The 18,307-nt window shown below is 44.7% G+C and overlaps 1 protein-coding gene across 1 annotated transcript in view; it reads right to left on the bottom strand.

Moving 5' to 3' along the window:
* Nucleotides 1–768: 768 nt before the first annotated feature.
* TAF13 (TBP-associated factor 13) overlaps nt 769–18,307 on the bottom strand; it is a 53,916-nt gene continuing 36,377 nt past the window's right edge. Inside the window, exon 6 of the mRNA XM_086504788.1 lies at nt 769–1,326. Coding sequence (XP_086360914.1) covers nt 1,219–1,326 — 108 coding nt within the window. The 3' untranslated portion in view covers nt 769–1,218. The remainder of the gene's footprint in view (nt 1,327–18,307) is intronic.

Below are 18,307 nucleotides of genomic sequence, written 5' to 3'. Positions count from 1 at the left end.
TGTTTTCATCAAAAGTGACTTTCTTAACAAAACAAACTTTTCTTACTCTTTGCAACCCTCTTCTTGCAATCCAATTTCTTCGTATAAAAGTATACGTAGCATACTACACCTGGCACCACATCCTCCTCCCCTATTACATTGTTGATGCCATACTTAGTTGCGAGGCAAACTGGGCTTTAAAAACTTAGTTATTTGTCCTTAGCTTGGACATTTATTATCATAATCAGGTCCCAACTCTTGCCAAGATTGCAAGCAAGCAATCTTGGTCCTACCTCCTTTAGTCAATAACGACCATTTCCTTTGCTTGGTATCACCATATGCACAATAGGTCTTCATAAGGACATCTAAAACCATCTTTCCAATCACATGAAAGAAATTCTACCACATGGTCATCCCAAAATTTGTTGGAATCAATCACAAAAACATTCACTTCAATAAAGTTTTATATATACCTAGATGAAGCCAAGATAAGCCCAGATTCACCTTTAAAGGAAAGTGCAAGGTATAGACTCGCGGTAGTCATCCACAAGGTAAAATAACCATCAGCTCCATCACACCACACACACAAACGAGCGTACATCGATACAAAGATCTACGTACTGAGTTTTTGCCATAATTCTAGCGATGCAAGGCAGACTCAGACACAGTGAAGCCATGAGGTTTTTTAAAATTTGTCATCTGGTTAGAAGAGCATAAAATAGGAAAATTAGCACAAAAAGAAGGTAGTTGATAGAGCATACACACCACAAAAGGTAGAAAGAATTAGAATGATGAGATAAGCCAAAGATTTAATCTCATACAAATAACATACTGCAATCGAGTTTTGAATAAGCTTGCAAAACAAAGCATAGCCTTTGGGTTTGCTACTAGGCACAGTTCCTCTTCTTTTTGCCTCTTCTTGTTCCTGTCGGCTATTTTTGAGACGAATTTAGAAGTCAAAACTTAAACTAAACATACACAAATGACCTTTCTGACTTGTTGAAGTACTGCAAGTGGTAGACTTCGTGTAGACTAGGTAATTCAACATTCCAACAGAACCACTTCTTTATATACACAGCTTATCAGACCCTCAACCTTGTGCAAGTTGTATAATAGAGCTATCCGTAGCCACCACTCTTCTTCTTCTATGTGAAATGAGCCAAAGAGCACTCGTGCTTTGCTTTCCAAGGTATTGAACCGGCACATGTACAGCAACATGAAAGCATTCAACATGGCCTGCTAATCCAAAGCAAGCTTCTCTTCATCGACTTCAAATGCTTTTCGTGCTCGCTTCAGCTCTTCGTTCATTGCTAATAGCTCTTTCACCCGTGCAAACTTCCGTGCATCCTGCATTCATGAAGAACATACGCATACATTAGTTCAACACATGCACTCAGGTGATATATAAACAAACAAGTAAGAACATATGCATACGTTCATCCAACACATGCACTCGGGCAATATACGAATATAATTTTGAATATTTGTCTTCATTATATTAGAGTGATAGAATGATGAAGTATCATGGGAAACAGGCATATAAGCACACAACAGACTGGATATGTGTATGTAATTGCGTATTCTCATAACAGGATTCATCACTGTATTATGCATGTGTGCACTCTCTCTCTCTTTCTCTCTCTCTCTCTCTCTCTCTCTCTCTCTCTCTCTCTCTCTCTCTCTCTCTCTGTGTGTGTGTGTGTGTGTGTGTGTATGTGTGTGTGTGTAAGGTGCAGCGGATTGAATGTTGAACTTTGCTCAAGATGAGTGCTCCGAATTGTGCTCAAGGTTCCTTTTACTCACGGAAGGGAGAGCCTTACGTTCTTTAATGAGAGAGTGCAATGGACACAAACAAAGTGAATGGACATTGTGAATGAAGGTGCATGAGACTAAGAGATAGAGAGAGAAGAGAATATGACACCGGAGATGTTGTCAAACCCTCCTCCAAGGGCCCCACTCTCGATGGCGAGAGTGGTCTACTAATGATTGCACAATCTGATACAAAGGGCTGATGCAATGAGTCTAAATGCTGCGATGTCAAGGTCGACGGTGTGGACGACAATGACGAGACTAGGGCTGAAAACTGAATGCTTTGAATCGGTAATCCTTGCACCAAGTCGGGGGCTGATCTGCTAACTGGATGGCTGAAAAAAACGCTGCTTCCTATGGCTGAAAATTCTGTTTCTTATGGCTTGAAAACGCTGGACAGCAGGCTGCAAAAACGCTAGGAGTGCTGAGGTTTTCTTCGCTACGACACCGTTGCGGTAGGGATCTACAATAAGGGTTATCGCTAGCTAACCTTGGGGCTGAATCTGCAGCGATCTGAAAACAAAACGCTGGCTGAATCTTGCTGTTTTGCTAGCGGTAGTTGAAGGATCCCAAAACGCTGGAGCATGGTACTTGCTTGGGTTTGCTGGCTGAAGTGGGAGGTTCCAAAAACGCCAGGCTGAGTGGCTGTTTGTAGAAAACGAGTCTTTGTGGAAGGTTCTTGCTTGAGAAGGTGCCTGTTGAGCAATGCTCCTGCTGCCTCTTCTGCCAGAAAGTGCTAGCTCTGGTTTGCTTATACATTTCATTAGCAAAATTGCCCTACCTAGTTCCCAACAAAAGTCACTTAATAAATAAATGAAAATGTCAAAAATAAGGAAAATAGGATTAATGCACTAGAAAATTCCCCTGACGGATTCTGATGGAAATGCTAATGATCATGATGTGTGCAACCGGAGGATATGCATCTACTCTAAGTGTTTGGGCATTCACGGTCTGCGAACAGACTCACAAAAGTGCCAAATCACTTCCAATTCTAGACTGACTTGACTGAACTGAACCCTGATCATGCTATAGCTTGTCCACAGACACATAGGGTTGGATGTGTCACGTGACACACTCTCTCTCTCTCTCTCACACACACAAAGGAGGCTAATTTCTATTTACTTGAGAGACCCTGATTCTGATGGCAAGTACATGACTGATGTACAAATGATGCCCAAAGGCGTCATCTGACAAAACCATTTACAACAAGCCCCATGGGAGCTAATTGAAACAACTGAATAAGCGGAAAAGGCCAAACCTCTCCTAGAGACAGCAAAAAGTGGCCTGGCCAGCTAAGGAAGAGAGAGGATGACAACTGCCACTGAAAGATAAGCACTCTCCACCAAAAATACTCTTTCCAACTGCACTCCAAAATCCCACTATAGCCAGAAAGCCACCAACAGTAACAATCAGTGAGGAAAGTGCTGCCAAGGCAGCTGGACAATGTTGGGCGGAGGCCCACCGACTAGTACCTTCTGAAGCCGTGGAGCTGAGGAGACACATGTCAAGTGCAATGGAAGGGTTTAAGGATTTTAACACAAATCTAGTACTTTGCACAAACACGAGGTTACTTTACTTCACTTGAGAGAAACTGAACACAATGAGAGAGAGAAATGAAATGATATAATAACGTCTTCAAAAGGCCAAAATGAGACACACACACACACAAATGACACCACATGTCGGGTCCCAACCACCCCAGACGGCCCTCTTGCTCTGTTGCTAGAGCAAATACTTGCTTTTATTACTTGCACAAATGCTGATACAATGGCTAAATGCTGAGTATTGAGTGTTGATGCTTCATGCGAATGAACTGCAAAATGCCAAGGCTGATCTCATGCAAAACACTATGCTGATCTGGTGCAAAACGCTGGCCTAGACTGAACTGATGCAAACGTTTGGGCTGAACTGATGCAAAAACGCTAATGATCTGAAGTGTTGGTGATGAGAGCGTCGCAATTGCCCAACTTCATGATGTGAAAATCTGCCTTTCCATGGTATCCTTGGATGGTTACTGGAAGAGCACCAATGAGAGGTACCACCTTCTGAGTTTGCTTAGTGGCTAGCTCAGCTTCAAGTTCTCCACCTCGGGAATCGTAGTCAAAGTCCATCTGCTTGAGGAAGTCGAGATGGATGAAATTCTAGGTAGCTTGCGAGTCAAAGAAGATTTAAGCTTTCAAACTGTTGATTTCTCCATAAGCTTTGCACAAGTCATTAGAACTTTCGAGATTAATGCCACAAATATCAGATACAAGTCCAATTGCACGTCTAGCTCCCTTAGCCACAGGTGGTCCTGAGGATCTGTAGATTGTCAGAGCAGGGGCCGGCTCGACGAGTCTATCAGTTCGTATGTGATAATCGACAAGTACACAGCTTGCTATCAACGACATCGCCTCTTAGTTTAGTGGTTTGTGTAGTAAAGGATGGCTAGAGCTTAAAGACAAAGATTCTCTAGCGTTCTCCTATAATACTCAAACTAGAATAATCAAATGTAAATATTTGTGTGGTAAATGGACAAATCATCAAGAGATGACTTGCGATGTTGAGAAGTCCCCAGTTGCGTTTGGTCCGGGATAAAGAAATTATGCCCTAATTGAAAACATCCAAAGCATCGGCCTTCAAGTAGTAAAGTGTCTCATTGTTGAGGCATTAAACGAGGCCTTTGAGGTTGACTTTCACAAGAATCTCGAGGAGTTGTTCATTGTGGTCGAGGATTATGATTTGTTGCCAGAGTTTCTTCTGTAGTAAACTCTAGCTTTCCTTTCATAAGCTTGTAACCGACCGCAACATGGTCCATAGGTTCTTGCATTGTTGATACTTGCTTGGAAAGACAATACTCCTGTAACGGTGATGACAGTCCAATTGTATATCACTCGCAATGGTCCTCCAAGGGAACTTGAAGAAAGGCATCGGAAGATAGACGTGGAGAAACCTTTGGTTGTAGTCTTCCATGGGCTCCGTGGCAAGCATTTTCAAGTTTCCCCATTCTGACAAAATCTAGACTTCGAACAAGGAGGTCATGTAACTGCGTGCAAAAGTAGTCTTAAAAGCATGCCAAGTCCTTGGAGCATGCGGTTGGGTAGCGATCGAACTCCACCACTACATAGCCTTATCTTTAAGAAATCCCATAGCTCGAGAAATCTTTGATTCTTTGGTGTAGTTATCTAAGGCATAAATGTTGTCAAATTGTTAGAGGAACTGCAAGGCTTTCATCCTATCCTTCACTCTAGAAAGAGTAAAAAAATTTACTGTCGTCCCACCATCCTTGGAATCTTTCGGTTGGTTCGGCTAGATGTAGACAGTAGGAATATCCATACGAGCTCCAACCATTGTACCCAGGTGACGGTGGTGATAGGGGAGGATTTATTAGAGGCTCTTGCACTTTCTGGTGCCGGAGGAGGTGGTACAACCGGGGATATCAGACGGGTAACATGTAATTCAAGAACTTTGTAGCATTAGGAGATTTTGTTGAAGATGCCATGCAAGTATGTCACGAAGCTCGTCGAGGAGAAACTGCAGATACTTTGTAGAATCCAGAAACACCATTGTGCTCTGTCTCTTCTTGGAAGGACCGGTATGCTTTTAGAAAAGCACACGTTTGGAGCTCGATACCGCTATAACGAGACGGCACCATGTGCCAAAGGAAAAGAACAAATTGAGCAGACTTTAGACGCTTCAAAACAACTGAACGAAACAAGATGCACGGCACACGCGACACGGAGTGGCGGAGTTCTATCCCAAGAGAGCGTTGCTCAAAACTGTGTCGCTCTTTCGGTATTTCTTTATATTGCTTCAATCCATAAGGGCTCCAACAATTGTACCCAAGTGGCGGTGATGATGGGGATGGTGGCATAGTAACATGGGACCCCCATTTTTGGGATTCCCGCTCCATCCCCACTTGCCGTTCCCCCGTCCTTAGTTCACCGTCCCTACTCGTTGGGATGCGTCCCATGTTACTATGGGTGGTGGCAATGGAAATTGCACTAGATCAAGGTCAGACAACTATCCCATGTTTCCTAAAAATACCCCCAATTGGGATAGAAAGCTGAGAGGGTTGTCAATTATTAGAGGCTCTTGCACTTTCTGGTGCCGCGGAGGAGGTGGTACAACCGGGGGCATCAGTCGCGGCAACATGTGATTCATGAACTGCTGGAAACTTTGCAGCATAAGGAGATTCTATTGAGGATGCTTGAAAAGTATGTCAGGAAGCTCGTCGAGGAGAAACTGCAGATACTTTGTAGAATCTAAAAACACCATTTTGCTATGTCTCTTCTTGGAAGGACCGGTATGCTTTTAGAAAAGCATATGATTGGAGATATGATACCATTATTACAGGACAGCGCCACATACCAACGGAAAAGAACAAACTGAGTGGACTTTAGACGCTTCAAAACAACTGAACAGAAAAAGACGCATGGCACACGAGACACGGAGTGGCGGAGTTCTATCCCAAGAGAGCATTGGCCCCAAACTGTGGCGCTCTTTCGGAATTTCTTTATATTGCTTCAACTCAGGAGAACGGCTGTGGTCTGCATCTGCACATGGTAGAATGCCAAAGTGAGAGGCCACTTCACATATGTAAAGGCCCCAGGCCATCTAAAATCAGTTTACATGAAAAGCATCAAATCCTAAAAGCATCTGGTCCAAAAGATAGCACTACAAAGCTGCCAATGCAGCTCACCCCGCCGCTCCCCTTGCTCAACTTCTCCCCCCCCATCCCTCCCTCCCACTGCCCTGCCCCCACCTCACGCTGCCTCCTTACTTAACCCCCCCCCCCCCCCCCCCCCCGGCCCTCTCTTTTTTTTATCCTTGTGTGTCCTTCGCCACCGCTCAGCTTTACGCCTTCCTCAACAGCAGACACAAATGGAAGACTCTGCTCCGCCCCAACAGGACTCAATTGAAGCCCCCTCACTTGACACCGCAGATTCTACCATCCGACCAGCTCTTTCGCCGACCGAGCAAGAAAGCTTAGAAGCAGCGGTGGAGCGCCTTCAGGCCGCCTCTCTTATCTGCAAGATTATCAGCACCCGACCTAGCAGAGGAGAGGTCTGCGACCTCCTTAGGCTTGCCTTCTATCAGAGGTGGGAAAGATCATGGACGTTCAGCTTCTCGAGCGCGGCTACTACCAGGTTGAGTTTGAGACCCCAGAGATGGCATCCAAGGTCATTGCGATGAGTCCCCCTTGCCATCCGAACAGTCAGGGCTCATTTTCGACAGTGGCACCATGGTTTTGATCAAGCTACTGATGTTCTTGTCGAGGAGCAGACATGTCTATTTCAATCTGCTTCCCTGGCCTGCGAAGAGTGTACCTCTCATTACTTTCCAGGATAGGTCGAACACAGGGGGCGAGAACTGTACTAGGGAAGGTGACTTGGGAGGTGAAGAACTGTTTGAGGGAGTGGAGGTAGCCACGTGGAAAGGTAGGAATAACGGGGCTCGTGGACTTATACTCGGCACACAGGGTTGGCGCTTTCGAGGTAGTACTTTAGAGGACTCAGTAATGGACTTTGTCGATCTTCGGACTACCTTGTATGAGTCATGCAGTAATCAGAAACCCATCCAAGCTTTGGGCACTAAGACTTTTACTTAGCTGGTCCAGACTCCACTAGACCAGTGTGAGTGACCTGGACAAGAGACTAGCCAAGGATGAGTGACTAGACCGGCAGACAAGAGAGTAGACCAAGACGAGTGACTAGACCGGCTGGTCTAGGACTGAGTTGGACATACCAAGCTGGTCTACTCTAGTCCAAACTAGCAGACCAACACAGGCGAGAGCTTAAAAGAGTTGGCTCCTTAACCTGTAGGCCCAACGGAGTGAAACTTCAATTGAGGTCCCACCGAACGTGCCAAAAATGAGAGCACCTATAGCGGGAATAATGTGTTGTGCTCTCTACTGTGGGTGCTCCTCAGTGCAATGTGCGTGAAATCTCACTCCAACTGAACGAAAACACTGTAGACAATGAACAATATAGCCACAAGCGACTCAAAAGTAGAACCTGAATAGCATGGGACTCGACTAACTTAGATGAATCGGTACAAACTCTGGCATGGCAGATACTCTGCTCCAAGCCCAAAACTCAAGGGTACAATGGGGGTGTTGAGGCTCAATATGTGCAGGGAGGGTGTAGTGTGTGATGTAGACTTGACTCAACGCTAGAATCAAAACTCATGAACGATCTAGGACAATATATCCTGACTCAAGCAAATGTGAGCATATTTACCCCAAAAGGGCAACCAACAGATAACATCAAATAATATCTCTGACTATCCAACTGCACCTATCCCCAAACTGTGGCGAAGAAGAACTAAACCCATAGTTACCCGGAACGCGGAACGGGAACGGTGACGGGATCCCTGCGGAACGGGGGAACGGCTAGGGGTCCGGAACGGGAACGGCGCAGAACGGGAGGTATAAAAAACACCCAAATAGTGCATTTTTTAGCTCCTTGTGTTTAAATACAAGGAGTATTAGAGTGCTTTGATTGTAATACTCACAAAAAACTCGTTTTGAAGACCATTCAACCTTGCTATGACTAGATGATGATGATGAGAGAGAGAGAGAGGGAGAGAGGGAGAGAGGGAGAGACTCGAGAGAGTGAGAGGGAGAGGGAGAGATTTGAGAGAGTGGGAGGGAGAGGAAGAGAGCTTGAAGGCGTGAAGCCTTGAGCCTTGAGAGAGTGAGTCTTGAGAGGGAGAGATCTTGAGAGTGTGAGAGGGAGAGAGCTTGATCCTTGAGGATTAGCTTGTGGAGAGAAAGGGGGAGGGGGGTGCATTTTATGAGTCCTTGAGGCCTTGCACACTTCAAAAAGAAGCCCAAACATTTACTTCAATTTTTTCAATTTTTGCCAAATTTGTTTGTAGCCGTTGGCCGCTCCAGGGGCATTCCGGAACGGCCGTTCCAGTTTGCACTGGCCACCCGGAACGTCAAACGTTTCGAAACGTTCGGGAAGGGAACTGCCCCCCGGAACGCCAGAACGGGGGCTAGGGGGCGTTCCCCAGTAACTCTGACTAAACCACCACTCCTGTCACGTGTCAAGTCCACCAAGTGTGAACCCACGACCAACTGTAATTGTCTTGTCTTTCCATGTAGAGTGACATTGTAGCCCAGCTACATGAGGGGAAAGCAATGGCGGAGGGTGTGAGTGTAGTGTTGTTAAACTTACCTATGGTACTTGGGTTGAGCATAAATATGTTTCCTTTTGGGGTGGGGGAGGGGGTTTACCATCTTTAACCCTCATTATGTCTCTATCTTGTCTCTTTGGTTACACTTGTAAAGTTTGTCAAATGTGAACATCAAATAAGCACAAAATGTTGCTCGGGGCCCTTACAATGGTATCAGAGCTTTGACTGAATCCTCACCCCCACACTAGTAACGCTTGTTGATACTACTTGCTTTTCTACTTGTGTGCACTATTGCTTGAGCATATCTTTGTTTTCCAATGGAGGAACAAAGTGTAGTGTCACAAGCTCTCCAAAGTCTACAAGAGGTGATTGGCAAATGCATGAGCAGCTAAAAGGAATGAGTGATACCTAATGTTTTGACAAACCATGCATGTCCGTACAAAAATATGAATCTGATTTAAGGTGAAGTCCAAAGAAGTAGGACAACTGCCTTGAGCGTGGCTTCAATGCCTCGAGGACAAACAAAAGGTGCATTATGACCTCGAGTCGAAAAATTATGTCCAAATCCTTGTGTCACATACCTGGTCCACTTCATTAAAAAGTCATCATTGAAAGAAAATCATAGGTTTCTTCTCCCCATGTTGAACACACTGTCAAAATCTGGATCTTGAGAATACTTCTCCCTCGTATCTTCAAAATCATAGTATTGACAATGTTGGGTTAAAGGCCCAAATGGCCCCCTTTACTGTACATTTTAAAGGTTACTAACCTTTGGCCAAGTTCACATTGAACTTGGCCACTAACTTATTAAATTGGTCCTTATACAAATAATAAAGGGTAAGTGAGTTTTCAAACAGCTCACTCACTTATCCCCTTTGAAGAAACTTACGTGCCCTTCTTCTTCTGCTAGCGCTTTCTCTCCAACAGACCTTCGCCTCCCCTCTCTGCACACACTCCACTTCCTCGCGTGCTCTTTCACTTGCACACACCGCCGCGCGCTCATCAACTGGTATCAGAGCCTCGATTAGGGTTTGTCCCAAACCTGCAAACGCTGAATTTCAGCCAAGAAGGTGAACTTTCACGCGAGGTTTTGCAATTTCGTCGCCAAAGGACTCGTCCCCAGACACTAGAGAGCTCCCGGCAACCCAAATTGACCCAAAACAGGCTGAAATTAGGTCAAAAACAGGAAATTACAGGTTATGACAGCAAAATACAGGTTTTGCAAATGATGTATTATGGTGTGGGAATACTTTCACAAAGTCCCCGCTACCCGAAAACCCTGAAATTGCCGAAAAACAAGCCCTAAAACAGGTGTTTTAAGCAAATTTCAGATTTACGCACGTTTTTGCAAGTGTTTTTATGGTACGATTACATTGGGGAAAGTGCAAATAGATGCAATCCACGCACATTTGACAAATTTTGTCGATGTATGACCATCTGTGGCTCAATTTCATGCAATTTTGATGCTACAAATTGGGGCTTTTGCGTCTATATGCTTCTAAAGGCTGTGTATTAGCCTTATGTATGTCTTCTGAGGTTAAAAACAACTAAATTTGTTGTTTCGAGCACAAATTCGCTCATTGAAATTTCCCGCGCATAAATTTCAGAAATTGAATTTTGTGTCCAAATCGACCTATTTTGCCCCAAATTGCTCCTGTGACCATTTGGAGCTGTAGTGCACATCTTTGTGAGGCTATACTCCGATTTTTGCGCATTTTGCCCAAAAATTCACCGTATTATCCCTCTTATTTCGTGCAACTATGGCCTCATCTTCTTCGGATGTGAAGAACCTCTTCGAGATTAGGAGGTTCGATGGTACAGGTTTTGATCTTTGGAAAGACAAGATTCAAGGAATCCTATTTCTTAAGGATTGCAAAGGGGCACTTGAACAGGTGAAGCCACAGAATATGACGGATGAAGCATGGGTTAGCATGAACAGGAAGGCCGTTACATACATTAAAATGGCCATGACCGATGAGATCGTCATTGATGTGAAAGGTCTCACAACTGCTTTTGATGTGTGGGAGAAGTTGAAGGGAATGTATGAAAATACAACGCCTGTCAACCAGGTGCACTTGATGCAAAAACTTGTTGGTATGCAACTAGATGAGTCCAAGAGCACGGCAGAGCACTTGTCATTATTCGCAGGTACTTTGTCGCAGTTACAAGATTCTGGCTTGCCCCCTTTTCATGATAAGCTGAAAGCTATCTTCTTGCTTATGACCTTGCCTGAGTCATGGGAAACTTTGATGGTTCCGTTGTCCAATAACCCCAATTTGACCTTTGATGGTGTTAGGAGTTCTATCTTGAATGAAGAAATCAGGAGGAAAGCAAGTGGAGAGGGAGGCAGCTCTGCCAACATAGTTAGAGGCAGGATAGAAAAGAAGAATGCTTATGAACAAAGGAGTAAGAGTAAGAGTAAAGAAAGGGGAAATGCAAGCAAAGGCAAGGGTGATGTGACTTGCTATCAATGTGGCAGGAAAGGTCACAAGAAACCCGATTGCAGGTACTATAAAGCTGAGTTAGAAAGGAAAAAGAATGGTGGAGACAAAAAGAAAGAGAAGAAGGAAGTCAAGGCAGATGCACAGGATAGCTCAAAGGACAAAGAGAAGGCCAATGTGGCTTCTAGTGTCGTGATTAAGGAGCTGTCAAATGTAGAGAACATCTTGTGTGCCACTTTGTCAGATGATGATGCTTATGACTTTGATGCCTCTCTAAATGTTCATTCACAAGACATGCAGATCACCAAGAGTGATCTTGGTGATCTTATTGATGCTTTGTTGACTGTCAATGACGCATTGTCCCAAACTTGGATTGTTGATTCCGGTGCTTCATTTCATGTGACTCCTATCAAGGAGTGTTTCTCTACTTTTGATGCGGGCAAGCGTAGCCATGTATACCTTGGAAACAATCATGCATGTTCCATTGAGGGTATTGGCACTGTGCATCTCTCCATAGATGGCACAAATAAGCTTGTCTTGCATGATGTTCGATATGTGCCGAGAATCAAGAAGAGTTTGTTTTCTGTTGGTCAGATGGATATGCATGGTTACAACATCTTGTTTGAGAGAGGGTCATGGAAAATGACTAAAGGCTCAAGGCTGATTGTAAAGGGCACAAAGAAAGGGACACTTTACTGCATGCATGGAAAGGCTGTGTTGGGCAAGTTTATTGCATTGACTGAAATTAACTCTCACATGGAGTTGTGGCACAAGAGGCTTGGCCATATGAGCCAAAAGGGCCTTTCTAAGCTTTGTACTTTGAACAAGCTCGATGCTAAAGGTACAAAGCTTGACTTTTGTAATGAATGTCAATATGGCAAGCAAGTAAAGCGTTCTTATTACTCTGGTGTCTCTCGTAAATCTTGTGTGCTTGATCTTGTACATTCTGATGTATGTAGCATGCCTACTAAGTCTATGGGTGGTGCATGTTATTTTGTCTTCTTTGTTGATGATCATTCTAGGAAAATTTGGGTTTATTTGCTTAAGTCTAAGGATGAAGCCTTTGCTGCGTTTAAGAGATTTCATGCATTTGTGACCACCCAAACAAGTAGAAAGCTAAAATGCTTGCATACAGACAATGGGGGGGAGTACACAAGTGCTGAATTTAACAAGTTTTGTGAAAATTTGGGTATTAAGAGGGAGCTTACTGTACCATACAGCCCCTCTCCTAATGGTGTGGCTGAAAGATTCAATAGGACACTTTGTGAGAGAGTGAGATGCATGCTATCCACAGCTAATCTCTCTCATGGATTTTGGGGAGAAGCTTTGAAAATTGCAGTGCATATATGCAATCGATCCCCTCACATGTCTTTGAAAGGTGACATCCCTAAAGAGGTTTGGTTTGGCAAGCCTGCTTCATATGATCACTTACGCATTTTTGGTTGCGAAGCTTTTGTGCATGTTAGACCTAAGTTGAGGAGTAAACTAGATGCGAAGTCCATTAAAGGCCTCTTCATGGGATATGGTGAAGAAGGCGAAATGGGGTACAGGATTTGGTTACCTCATCTCAAAAGGGTTGTACGCAGCCGGGATGTTTTTAATGAGGCAAGGCTGCTTCAAAACAATTGTGCCTCAAAGCATGACCATAAAAGGGTGAAATTTCAGCATGACCAGCCATCTATTAGGCCTATTTTTGACCCTCAGGATGCACCACAAATGGCTGAAAATGTAGATGATCCAGTGGTGTTTGAGCCAGATGATGTTGGACAGCAAATTGAGACTCCTGAAGGGCATTTGCAGCCAAGAAACAATGCTGAAAATGGTGCTGAAAATGATGTACAGCAGCCCATTGTTGATCATTTTGTAGTGCCACCTGATGTAAACCCATTGCCGGATAATGTGGATCATTGGGTGAAGCGGTCTACTCGTCAAAGACGGCCTGTGAGTCAATATGACCCCTCTTTGCATTACATTATGTTGACAGATGAGGGAGAGCCTCTTACGTATAAAGAGGCAAAGACATGTGAGCACAGCGACAAGTGGGAGCTTGTTATGCAGGAAGAGATTAAAGCTTTGCATGCTAATCATACTTGGGATTTGGTTGAATTGCCCAAAGGAAGGAAGGCTATTCCTAACAATGAGTGTATAAAATCAAAACTGTTGATGCAAAACCCATGTATAAGGCAAGGCTTGTGGCAAAGGGATATGTTCAAACCAAGGGCATAGACTTTCAGGAAGTGTTCTCTCCTGTTGTGAAGATGACCACTTTGCGTGTATTGTTTGCCATTGTGGCTGCTCTTGATTTGGAAATGGACCAAATGGATGTACATACCGCTTTCTTGCATGGTGATGTGGAAGAAGAGCTTTACATGAAGCAACCCGAGGGTTTTGTCATCCTTGACAAGGAACATTTGGTATGTATGCTCAATAGAAGCTTGTATGGGTTGAAACAATCATGTAGACAGTGGTACAAGAAGTTTGATCGCTTCATGCTTAAACATGGTTACAAAAGAAGCCATGCAGACCATTGTTTGTATACCAAACGTGATGAGGATGGCAGCCCGATCATTCTTGTGCTCTATGTAGACGATATGTTGATAGCTGCAAAGAAAAGAAGCATTGTAGATACTCTTAAAGGGCAGCTGAAATCTGCGTTTTCAATGAAAGACCTTGGGACAGCTGAACATATACTTGGAGTGCGTGTTACACGGCAAAGAGACAAGCGCCTATTGTATTCGGCAAGAAAAGTACATTGAAAAGGTGCTGGACAAATTTAACATGGTTGAAGCAAAGCCTCTTGGTGTGCCATTACAGCCATATGTTAAAATCTCCAAGGATGATTGTCCCAAGTCACAAGAAGAAGCCAATGACATGCAAAGTGTGTCTTATGCTTCAGCTTGTGGTTCACTTATGTATGCTATGGTTGCTACTAGGCCTGACATAGCCCATGGGTTGTTGGGTTAAAGGCCCAAATGGCCCCCTTTAATGTACATCTTAAAGGTTACTAACCTTTGGCCAAGTTCACATTGAACTTGGCCACTAACTTATTAAATTGGTCCTTATACAAATAATAAAGGGTAAGTGAGTTTTCAAACAACTCACTCACTTATCCCCTTTGAAGAAACTTACGTGCCCTTCTTCTTCTGCTAGCGCTTTCTCTCGTGCAGGCCTTCGCCTCCCCTCTCTGCACACACACTGCACTTCCTCGCGTGCTCTTTCACTTGCACACACCGCCGCGCGCTCATCAGACAACTACAACCTGTGGCTTGCACAAGAAAGCGTCAACAACCACATTCTTCTTCCTCTAAACATGCCAGTCTGGAAGCGGAACAAAGCGAGAGAATTTACCCACCTCATCTGTAACAAACTGCTGACGGCCTAAAGAATGGAGCCAACTTACAAATGTGGCCGAGGGGCCTAAACCCTAACTTCTGCCAGACACCCTAACTGCCTAAACCCTAATTTCTGCTAGAAACCCTAACTGCTGAAACCCTAATTCTGGAAACCCTAACCCTAAAACCTGCAAACCCTAATTCCAGAAACCCTGAGTACCAAAAGAAGTCCTACAAACTTATGGGGACCCCGTCCGATGGGGCCCCAAGTGACATAAAGACATTAAAATAGAAGCACAACACACTCAAAAGACTTTGCACATCAAAATATGATGATGTGGCACATGTACGGACGTTCCGCAATTCGCTGCGGATTTTTAGGGAAATCCCGAAATTTTAGGAAAGTGATTTTTTGGGGTCAGCTTTTCAAAATTTGATGCTTTTAGGCTTTGGCCCTTTAAATATGAGCCTTGGGGCCCTCTCTGGCACTCTTCAACGTGCAGATTGCAGAAGAGGTGCTCCCCGGCTGTTGTACTTTGCGAATCAACGGTAATATAAAGAAATACCGAAAGGGATGCCAAGGTTTGGGGCCAATACTCTCTGGGGTGGAATTCCGCCACTCCGTGTCGCATGTCGTCTCTCTCTCTCTCTCTCTCTCTCTCTCTCTCTCTCTCTCTCTCTCTCTCTCTCTCTCTCTCTCTCTCTCTCTCTCTCTCTCTCTCTCTCTCTCTCTCTCTGTTCAGTTGTTATTGAAGTGCTAAAAGTCTATTCAGTCTGTTCTTTTCTATTGGCACATGGCCCCCGCCTTGTGATAGTGGTATCAGAGCATCAAGCGTGTGCTTTTCTGAAAGCATACCGGTCCTACAAAAGAGCAGACAGAGCTATTGGAATTTGATTTGAGGTTTATTAGCCACTTCCACCCTTACTTCATCACGCATCGGGCGCGCTCCCGTCTTCACCGCTCATGTCTTACAGGGCATAAGCCAATTAAGATCACTTGAAAGAGAAGGATCCAGATTTGTTTCAGTCATTGTTTTTCTCAGAAGCAGTTCCATGCAGATGTTGATGTCTACAGCTACCAAGCAGCATACTTCAAGTACTTGGCAAGCTTTCAAGAAAAAAAAAAATTTGCCTGAAGTTATATGGTTTCTGACATCTTCCTTTGGAGTGCAACTTCTGGCAGAGTGGGGTATCCTGAAATGCTTGCCATGGAAACCCTAGCAGATTATATCTTGAAATTTCTCGACATCTCTCAGTAGATGTCTCTTCACGAGCAGATGACCTTGGAGGTTTAGTGCAATTGCTATCTTGGGACTACCATCGCCGCCAAAGCAACACTGTTTGTCCAAGAGCTGATGGACCATGCTGTGCTCGACTACGACCTCATGGAATGAACCTAACCCTAATTTTTGGTGCAGGTTTCAAGATGGAAAGTCAGCTGACTTTTCGAGCTCGACTGATGCCGAGATTGCTTTTTAAGTTTGAGTTCTGTTTGATCTTGTTTGGTGATCCTGTTTGGAATTTGTTTGAAATGGATGGTATCTATTTTGAACCTGTTTTGGTACCGATTTAAATTGTTTGACTCTGGTTTGATACTGGTTTCAATGATTGGTGATTTTACTCCCGGGTGGAGAAGTGAGAAATATTGTTTCGTTGTATGTTTGAAAACCTCCGAACGACGCAGGCCGATACCTGGGGAGCGTTTGGTTGTATGCTTGTAAAATAATTGTTGTTGTGACTCCCGGCCCGGACTTGGATGGTTATGCGGGAGGAGTATTAAGAAGTCTGAGCAGTGGTTACTCTCAGCACCTCCAAACGACGCAGGCTACTGTCTGGGGGGCGTTTGGTTGTAAAAGACCTCTATATCTCCCGGCCCGGACCTTTTTAGGTTATGCGGGAGGAGTGATAAGGGAGTCGTTGAATATCTCCCGGCCCAGACCTTGTTAGGTTATGCAGGAGGAGTGTTCATCGGCGGCTTTATGTTTCTATGTCTTGTAACATGCATATGTAAGCATTTGTGTTGCATTGTGATGTGCCAACCACTGAATATTCCTAATTGGATGAGATTGCCTGGGTACATAATTTTAGTGCATCAAGACACCCGCGTGGAAGATCAGTACGGTCTGGGTGTGATGGCTAATTTTACTACAACGGAATATCAAGAGTTCCGATCTGGATGAAAGGAGAAGCTAACTCCTTGATCAAAACAACCGAAAGGAGAAGGTAACTCCTTGATCAAAAGAGCAGATGGGAGAAGCTAACTCCTTAATAAAAAGCGCAAATTGATTGTCCCTCGGAATGTCCCTCGAAATGACCCTTGAAAATTTTTGAGCTAACTTGAGTTGTTTTGCAGATATATTGTAATCGCGAACAATTACTCTCTTTCAAGAAGGGAAGATGTAACAAACTGCTAACGTGTCAAAGCCTAAAGAATGGAGCCAACTCACAGATGTGGCCGAGGGGCCTAAACCCTAATTTCTACCAGACACCCTAACTGCCTAAACCCTAATTTCTGCTAGAAACCCTAGCTGCTGAAACCCTAATTCTGGAAACCCTAACCCTAAAACCTGCAAACCCTAATTCTAGAAACCCTAAGAAGAACAAGTAACAGAAGAAGAAGTCCTACCAACTTATGGGGATCCCATCCGATGGGGCCCCAAGTGACACAAAGACATTAAAAATAAAGCACAACACACTCAAAAGACTTTGCACATCAAAATATGATGATGTGGCACGTGTACTGACGTTCCGCAATTCGCTGCGGATTTTTAGGAAAATCCCGAAATTTTAGGAAAGTGATTTTTTGGGGTCAGCTTTTCATATTTAATGCTTTTAGGCTTTGGGCCTTTAAATATGAGCCTTGGGGGCCCTCTCTGGCACTCTTCAACCCGCAGATTGCAGAGGAGGTGCTCCCCGGCTGTTGTACTTTGCGAATCAGCAGTAATATAAAGAAATACCGAAAGGGGAGCCAAGGTTTGGGGCCAATACTCTCTGGGGTGGAATTCCGCCACTCCGTGTCGTGTGTCGTGCGTCTCTCTCTCTCTCTCTCTCTCTCTCTCTCTCTCTCTCTCTCTCTCTCTCTCTCTCTCTCTCTCTCTCTCTCTCTCTCTCTCTCTCTGCCCTAGCGCACACCTCCGCTAACCTTGCACCGCCTACTCTCCCCGGGTGCAGGGCAGCGCCCGAGGGGGAGGGTTAGTCCCTCAGTCCTGCCCGCTCTTCCTCCTCAGCCCATGGCCGCGCGCCACTGCTGACTGCTCAACGCTCTCAAGCCACAGAACAAGTGCCGAGTTGGGGACCTGCTCTGTCGCGAAGACTTGCTCGCTGCCTCGGCTCTATCGTGAAGACCTGCTCGCTGTCATCTAGTCCGAGAACACGCCTCTCGTGTCTGTTGTGATCAACGTGGCAGAGTTCCCATGTGATTTGAGAACACACCTCTCGTGTCTGTTGTGAGCACGAGAGAGATCCGTGTCCATCAAGGGTGGGTGTCCATCAAGGGTTGGACACGACGAGAAGCACAAGATCTATTTCGCGCACATCCAGCTGTTTGAAGACCTGAGGAGACCACTGTTCCAACAACTTCATCGCTGCTACACAGTGCAAGGTATGTCTGCAAAACAAGACAAG

This window comes from Adiantum capillus-veneris, chromosome 28 (genome assembly GCF_014529385.1).
Source record: "Adiantum capillus-veneris isolate H3 chromosome 28, ASM1452938v2, whole genome shotgun sequence".
In the NCBI taxonomy this organism is placed as follows: Eukaryota; Viridiplantae; Streptophyta; class Polypodiopsida; order Polypodiales; family Pteridaceae; genus Adiantum; species Adiantum capillus-veneris.
Note: the sequence above shows the minus strand (reverse complement) of the source record. Positions and strands in the feature narration are given on the sequence as shown.